Raw genomic sequence first — 7,870 nt, forward strand, 5'->3', positions numbered from 1 at the left:
GATAGGCGACAGCACACACGAGTCTGAGTCGTGGTTCGCATTCGCAAAATATTAGCGCGTTCCGAAAGCCATCAAGAAAAAAGTATCTCCCGTAATATCCTCCCACGGGGAAGGTGCGCGAGGTGCGCCGGAACAAACGTCACGACGCTGCTCTCAAAGCGAGCTACGTGAACCGGGTCGTGGATCCGGAGGCCCCGCGGTGGCGCCGCGCCGGTGGCTCCGCCGCGCGCAGCTCTCTCTTCCGGCGACCAGACGAAGGGTGGTCTCCTCTCCGCTACTGTCTCGTCGAGCTCTCGCGATCAGCTATTTACTCGCCCGGAACACGTTCTCGCCATGGCAGTCGGTGACCTGAAGACTGATAAAGGCGTCGAGGACCTCAACACTTACCTCGCCGAGCGCAGTTATATCGAGGGGTGAGCCTACTTCTAACGTGTTCTCGGACTGACTCGCGAACGTCTCTCTCTCTCTCTCCGGTCTCCACGTGCTCTCCTGCTTTGTCGGCATCTTGGCTCTATTTCTGATTCTCATTCTATGTACACATCACACGGCGCACTCCCGCCCAAGTTCTCGCCGCCGCGCGAGGAGAGACCTTCGGCTCGTCACGAGCGTTCAGAACATTTGCGCAGCTTCTATCTATCTGCAGTCCTCGTCTCGATCTTGCCGAGATAGAGTACGATGTTTCCAGTGTCACGTATGGACATGTGTTACCCGAACAACACATGCACACGCCGGACAGTACCCCACACCCACTCCTTGCATTTATTTTTACGTATCATCTTTCTATCCTCTTTGATACAAGTTCTCTTTCGTAAAACTTTACAAATTCTTTGACAAACTCGCTTATTTACAGTTCCATATGTGATTATTAACATATTTACATATATCTATTAACATGTGTGAGAGTAAGAATTTTAATTTGATTTCTGACATATGTAGTTCAAAATATAGATTATATTTATACTTTGTTTTATCATTCTCTTTTTTTGATAAACTATAAATAATATAGCAAAATAAAAATTGTTTGCATGAAGAGGTAATTTTTCTTGGTTTAGAAATTGATAAGAAAATGATTTGAAAAGACCTGTATTTAATTTTTGAAAATTGTATATATTGTTTATTCAATATGTTTTATTAATTCTTTAATTTGTTTATAGTAAGAATGATAATAAAATTTTAACTCTATCGATAACCTATTAATAACCTATTATTAAAGCGATATTAGAATTTCTGATCAAAGCATTATAGAGGAAATGTAATGCAAGTAAGTCCTTTTTAGTAATGTGTGAGATTCAAATTGATACAATAAGGATCAACTTTAATACAAAATAACGTATCATAGAGAAGAATTTACACTCGATAGGTGGCAACCAACTCAGGCCGATGTTGCAGTACTCGAGGCACTGGGGAAAGCACCGACATCTTCAAACCCCCATGTACTCCGTTGGTACAACCACATAAAATCATATGATTTGAAGTCACTTCCTGGAGAAAAGAAAGCACCTGCCATCTTTAGCACCGCTAGTGCCACAGCTTCGTCCACAGGAAAGGCGAATGACGACGACGACGATCTAGATCTATTTGGCTCAGACGAGGAAGAGGATGCGGAAGCTGCCAAGATCAGAGAGGAAAGGTTAAAGGCGTACGCGGAGAAAAAATCAAAAAAGCCCGCAGTCATTGCCAAGTCGAGTATCGTGATGGACGTGAAGAGCTGGGGAGACGAAACCGATATGAAGGAAATGGAAAATGCAGTGAGATCAATTCAGATGGACGGTCTTGTTTGGGGTGCATGTAAGTTTTATATTTTATTGTAGTTCTATTGATCGGCATGTACCTAGGTTGTGTCGTACGTAAGCAAATAGTATAACTGAATTTGATACTTTTCAGCAAAACTTGTCCCGGTCGGCTATGGCATAAACAAGTTACAAATAATGTGTGTGATAGAAGACGAGAAAGTATCAGTGGATTTGCTGATTGAACAGATTCAAGATTTCGAGGAATTAGTTCAATCCGTAGATATTGCTTCGTTCAACAAGATCTAAGGAACAAAAACAGCTCATTACTTTTAATATTGAATTAATAAATATTAATTGTTTGTATATACACAATTTGTTACTCTCTTAATATACCCGAAGGATTCCTAATGCAGTCTTCAAGAGTAATACAATTTTATTAAAGCTTCATTGCATCACATTCATTTTTATACCTTACATACATACATTATCACGTAAATATTAATATTACGTGTCCCAAGATATGCACAAAAATAATCCTTCGTTTTTATTATACATTTCCAAGCACATTTTATTCCACCTCATTAGCTTTTTATAAAGTCGCATAATGAATATGTTCATGAATATGTGCCAAAATAAATAAAATGTAATATGTAACGAGAATTTATAATTTTGATACTAACATAAAAGTTTTAATACTACAATTACTATTATAAAGGATATAATGATTTAATAATTGTAAACATTTTGTGCGACGTAGAAAGGAATAAAAACAATATGTTAAAATTATCATGTAACAGTTGCAAACTTTAATTTTGAAATATTAATTTTTTGGCGTATGTTTTTTTTTACAAGTACATATTTAAAAAAAACTAAATTGATATTGGCTATATTATCAGCTTTAGGAAAACGAAGAGCTGCAATAAGAAAAAAAATAGACATCTTAGCTTCAGACAAGAGTTGTACATTATATCGTTTCGTTTATGTGTAATTTATATACATTATTTTGTTTATATGGATGATGCAACGAAAATATATTTTAAACATTTTCTTTATGTAATGAATAATGTCACCATGCCGATCATTTCATTGTTATCAGTTGTTCGAAATTTTAACATTTTGATATTGTTATATAAAGCTAGTTTCCATCTATTTAGGTTGCTATATATATAATAGGAGCTAAACGATGTCAAGATAAACTTATTTATCCAAGTACAGTGATATAAATTGTTTCTATTTTGACTATAAGATATTTCTATTTCACTGTTTTAACATATATATTATGCATCATAATTTTTCAATCTTTGTTTAATTGTGCCTGCATTTCTAGAAATGTTTTTATTCTCTAATATAAAATCCTGAATTAGACGCGATATAGCTGTTCAATATGCATGTAAAGTACGTATGTATACTATGTGAGTGAATTTCAAAAGCGTTTCTAAAACGCGGGTAGCTCTCTCTCTCTCTCTCTTTTTCTCTCTCTCTGCTTCTCCAGAATCTGCTTCTTCTCCAATGAATGAAACGCGGTCACGTGTTTAAGAAACATAACCTATGTTTCCACGTGCCTCGCGCTTACGATACTTTTCCACGCAATATTTAAAATTGCATGTATAAATGAATATACAATTTCTATTTTTGAATATAAATAAGATCGTTCATTTCTAGACACGGAAAATTATCAATAAGACAAGATGTCTCGTTTAATAGTAAAAAATTTGCCAAAAAATGTACGTCAATGAAATCACATGTGATTTATACTTACGTGTCTTATTTAACACAATATACAATATATATATATTTTTTATTTTACATAGATCACGGACACCAAATTGAAAGAATTATTCAGTGAGAAGGGTATTGTGACCGATGTCCAGTTGAAGTACAAGGATGGCAAGTTTCGACGATTTGCATTTATTGGTTACAAATCAGAGGAACAAGCAAAATTGGCGCAATCCTATTTTGATCAAACATTCATCGATACTTGTAAAATATCTGTCGAGCAATGTGCAAATTTAGGTACGTATAATTATAAATAATTATTACAACAGTTATCTAACCTAAAACCTAAAACTGTTAGTAACCTAGCATTTTGATACATGAACGTATTTTGTATGTATATTTCAGGTGATCCTTCCAAGCCAAGATCATGGAGCAAATATGCAAATGACAGTTCTTATAACAAAAAGATTAATGAGGCATCTGCTAAGTCAAAGGAAAAATCGATAGACTCGACAGAAACGAATGATGTAGAGGAAATTAAGGATAAAAGTGACAAAAAGAAGAAAAAGAAAAAGGCAGACAGAAAGGAGAATGACGAAGTTAAGAAAGCACTCGAAAAGGTATATTAAAATCTTTTCTAACTTTGTTAATAAATTTTAACTCGTATTCTATTAAGAGAAAATTGTTCATCAAACTTTTATGTTAAATTTAGCACAAGGATGATCCTTTATTTATGGACTTTCTTGAAACGCATACTAGTAAAGATGCAAAAGTAATTTGGAAAAATAATATTGATGTATCAGCGAAAGAAGAAACTATGGAGGAGTCTGATGATGAGTCTGAAAACGAGGAAGATGACGAGAAAAAAAGTACAGGTGAGAAGGAAAAGAGATATTTTTCCTTTTCTTTTCCATTTTGCTTCTCTGCATTATGTGTTACTAGGCAACTTTAATTTTATATTTTGATAATGAATACTTTTATAATTAAATTATATTTTTTAATTTAAAGTTTCTTAAAAATTTGTTTAAATTTGTAGAACTTAAAAGAACTGAATTTAATATTTACTGTAAACACACAATATTCAATAGAAGAACCTGCAGTCTGTTAATAAATTTGTATTCTTTTTTCCAAAATAAATTTTATTTTGGATATTGTAATTTATATTTCCTGTAAAATAAGAAAATAATTGGTGAAAAATATAATTTGTACTATTTTAGGAAAAATAACACTTTCAAGTGGAAAAGACGAACCTGATTGGCTACGTCAGAGTGGAATAAAATCTCTGATGAAAGATGTACCAAAGCATGGTCCATTGACATTTTATACTGTAAAATTACGAGGACTGGGATACAATCATGTAAAAAAACACATTAAGCAATTCTTTCGTCCTATAAAACCGAAATCTATACGAGTACCACCTAAAATTAAAGGTATAGCTTACGTGGGATTCAAAACAGAGCAAGCCATGAAGAAGGCTCTTATGAAGAATAAGAGTTTTCTAGGTAAGAAAAATTTAAATGTAATTTATATAGTGCAATGTACAATATTATGCATATGTTTGTAAGTGTATATTTTTTATTTATGTAGAAGGAAAACAAATATTTGTATCGAAATATGAACAAAAAGAGGCAGTCGAATCTGACAAGGGCTCATCTAATATTAAATGGAAGAAACAAGAGGAGGCTTTAAAGAACGAAGAGAGTATAGCGGAATCTGGAAAGATGTTTATCAGAAATCTGACATATACAACTACGGAAGATGACATCAGAAAACTATTTGAGAAGTATGGTCTTCTGTCTGAAGTGGATTTACCTGTGGATAAAGTAACTAGGAAACCGAAAGGTTTTGGCACAGTGACGTTCCTGATGCCAGAACATGCTGTAAAAGCTTACAGCGAACTAGACGGTTCGGTATTAGATGGCAGAATGTTACATATTCTGCCCGGAAAGGCGAAAGCTTCCTTGGAGGATATCAATACTGAAAATTTAACTTATAAACAAAAGAAAGAACTGCAGACTAAGGCGGCAGCGGGTTCGTCGCACAATTGGAATACGCTGTTTCTTGGACAGAACGCCGTGGCGGACGCTGTTGCGAGTCGTTACAACACGACGAAGGAGAAGTTGTTGGAAGATGGATCGAATGGAATGAGCGCCGCGGTCAAACTAGCGTTAGGAGAAACCCAATTGACTCAGGATACAAAAGCGTTTTTGGAGGAGAATGGCGTGTGCTTGGATGCTTTTAATGAGGCGCCCAAAAAGAGGTCGAGTAGCATAATTTTAGTGAAGAATTTGCCGGCTGAGACGAAACCGAGGGAACTACGAGAGATGTTTGCCAAACATGGAGAGCTCGCGCGTATCGTAATGCCACCGGCGGGCATAACAGCGCTGGTCGAATTTCTAGAGCCATCCGAAGCACGCAAGGCTTTCCGTGCATTAGCTTACACGAAATATAAGCATTTACCATTGTATCTAGAGTGGGCGCCGGATAACAGTTTCTCCACGCCTGCATCTAAAACTAAGGTAACTAAAAGTAAAACGGCCACAAAAAAATCCACAGATTTGGAAGAAGTTAAGGATGAAACAACGATAAAAGAATCTAAAGAAAATGAGAGTAATACACACAGAAAGGAGGACGACGAACCACCCGAACCGGATACAACACTTTTCGTAAAAAATATCAATTTTTCAACTACGGAGGAACAGTTGAAAGATGTAAGTAGTTAAAACATTGTTACATTTACGATGTTACTGTTGTTTTTCTTTGTAATAATATAACTGTACACTTATAGTACTTTGGTAAATGTGGTCCTCTTCATTACGTCACAATAGCAACTAAAAAGGATCCGAAAAATCCTGCACAAAAATTGTCTATGGGATACGGATTCGTAAGGTACAAGAGAAAACACGACGCGGATCGTGCGTTAAAAACGTTGCAGATGTCAGTACTCGATGGGAAAAGTTTGGAATTGAAACGATCTGAGAGAACGCTAATGTAAGTTTTTTTTAAATTTAGCTTGTTAAAAAGCCAAGAATTTTTTAATAATCGCGAGAGATTTTCTAGGTCCGATGTCAAAACAGCGAGAAAGAAGACCAAGATTACCGAACAAACCGGCACTAAAATTTTAGTACGAAACATACCCTTCCAAGCAACCGCCCAGGAAATGACAGAGTTGTTCAAGTATGTATATGTATACCATATCTATTTTTTCGTTGAAATGTTTTTACGTAACATTGAGCTGCAACATAATTAATTAATTGTAATTTTACAGATCGTATGGTGAGTTGAAGGCCGTACGACTACCGAAAAAACTGGTCGGCACTGAGAAGCACAGAGGATTCGCCTTCATCGAGTATTATACTAAGACAGATGCAAAGGTAATGATTTTTAGAAAGTGCATTTATTTAATTCTATTTAATAAAATAATTAAAAAAATTAAATTATAAAAACGCATAATTAGGACTGCATTATTTTTCTATTAACTTTAATCGCATTTTCTTATAGAAAGCATTTAACGCACTTGGTCAAAGTACTCATTTGTACGGTCGAAGATTAGTGCTTGAATGGGCACAGGCGGAGGAAGGCATTGAGGAAATTAGAAAACGTACTGCGAAGCATTTCTACCATGGTAATTAATTTTTTTTATATTTATTATGCTTTAACGTAATAAATTAATTCTTGTTTGATATAATAGAAATTTGTATGATTTTAAAGATTTTTTAAAATTTTCTTTTCAGAGAGTTCAACGAAAAAGTTTAAAAAGTCCAGGTTAGATCCCGAAAGTGTTGGTCTCGAATTAAACTCGACTCAAGAAATGTAATTTATCAATTATTTATAAGTTATATAATAAAAATAAAATAAAAATTCACAAATTATTTAATAAGCGTTTCTAAAATATTCACTAAATTGTAAAAGAATTAGATTTAGATTAACATTCTTGGATGTGTTCAAATTTTGATAGCCTCCGACTATTCAAAAATAGTTCAGATTCTTACTTAAATAGATTTCGGATGAATTTCAAACCCAAAAGTATTGCAAAGTTTCCCGTACTTAAAATACAGTGCAGTGCAATAATTCGCTGGATAATAGACGATATCCCGACGATATTTGTTCGTTTGTACAGTGCAGTGCAATAATTAGAATTTGTCTATAACCTAGCGAATTATTGCATTACACTGTATCTATAAATAAAGTTCCATTCCTATAAAGATCCAAAATACTTTCTAGAAACTTTCATTCCTTAAAATATTTTCTAGGCTCAAATTTGCAGTCACCCAGCAATTATCCATCGAGTGAGGAATCTCTGAACCCTTAAGGTATGATTTCATGCTGACGCTCGACGCTCATTTTTAGCGTCAAAACAGATCACATGATCAAAATTGATGCTTGGTATTTGTCAATTTTGATCATGTGATCTGTTTTAA

The 7,870-nt window shown here is 34.7% G+C and overlaps 2 protein-coding genes across 2 annotated transcripts; both read left to right on the forward strand.

Annotated features, from left to right (window-relative positions):
- Positions 1 to 218: 218 nt before the first annotated feature.
- On the forward strand, positions 219 to 2,102 carry LOC105459928 (elongation factor 1-beta'). The gene is made up of 3 exons (XM_011706295.1): positions 219 to 413; positions 1,361 to 1,788; positions 1,885 to 2,102. Exons 1-3 carry the CDS (start codon positions 334 to 336, stop codon positions 2,037 to 2,039), a joined length of 663 nt encoding a protein of 220 aa, XP_011704597.1. The 5' UTR covers positions 219 to 333; the 3' UTR covers positions 2,040 to 2,102.
- A 466-nt stretch (positions 2,103 to 2,568) lies between these two features.
- LOC105459927 (probable RNA-binding protein 19) lies at positions 2,569 to 7,321 on the forward strand. Its single transcript, XM_011706294.1, has 11 exons — positions 2,569 to 3,457; positions 3,545 to 3,746; positions 3,855 to 4,069; positions 4,162 to 4,324; positions 4,667 to 4,951; positions 5,037 to 6,160; positions 6,238 to 6,440; positions 6,510 to 6,626; positions 6,718 to 6,823; positions 6,951 to 7,074; positions 7,184 to 7,321. The coding sequence occupies exons 1-11, from the start codon at positions 3,422 to 3,424 to the stop codon at positions 7,264 to 7,266; spliced, it is 2,658 nt and encodes an 885-aa protein (XP_011704596.1). The 5' UTR covers positions 2,569 to 3,421; the 3' UTR covers positions 7,267 to 7,321.
- Positions 7,322 to 7,870: the final 549 nt, after the last annotated feature.

This window comes from Wasmannia auropunctata, unplaced genomic scaffold, assembly GCF_000956235.1.
Source record: "Wasmannia auropunctata unplaced genomic scaffold, wasmannia.A_1.0 LD333493.1, whole genome shotgun sequence".
NCBI lineage: Eukaryota > Metazoa > Arthropoda > Insecta > Hymenoptera > Formicidae > Wasmannia > Wasmannia auropunctata.

Bases quoted from the DNA above. Each gene is read 5' to 3' on its own strand.
- LOC105459928 (XM_011706295.1), top strand. From the start codon at position 334: ATGGCAGTCGGTGACCTGAAGACTGATAAAGGCGTCGAGGACCTCAAC. The intron at 414-1,360 runs GTGAGCCTACTT...TACACTCGATAG, and splicing joins GAGCGCAGTTATATCGAGGG to GTGGCAACCAACTCAGGCCG. The intron at 1,789-1,884 runs GTAAGTTTTATA...GATACTTTTCAG, and splicing joins CGGTCTTGTTTGGGGTGCAT to CAAAACTTGTCCCGGTCGGC.
- LOC105459927 (XM_011706294.1), top strand. From the start codon at position 3,422: ATGTCTCGTTTAATAGTAAAAAATTTGCCAAAAAAT. The intron at 4,070-4,161 runs GTATATTAAAAT...TGTTAAATTTAG, and splicing joins TTAAGAAAGCACTCGAAAAG to CACAAGGATGATCCTTTATT. The intron at 6,627-6,717 runs GTATGTATATGT...GTAATTTTACAG, and splicing joins GAAATGACAGAGTTGTTCAA to ATCGTATGGTGAGTTGAAGG.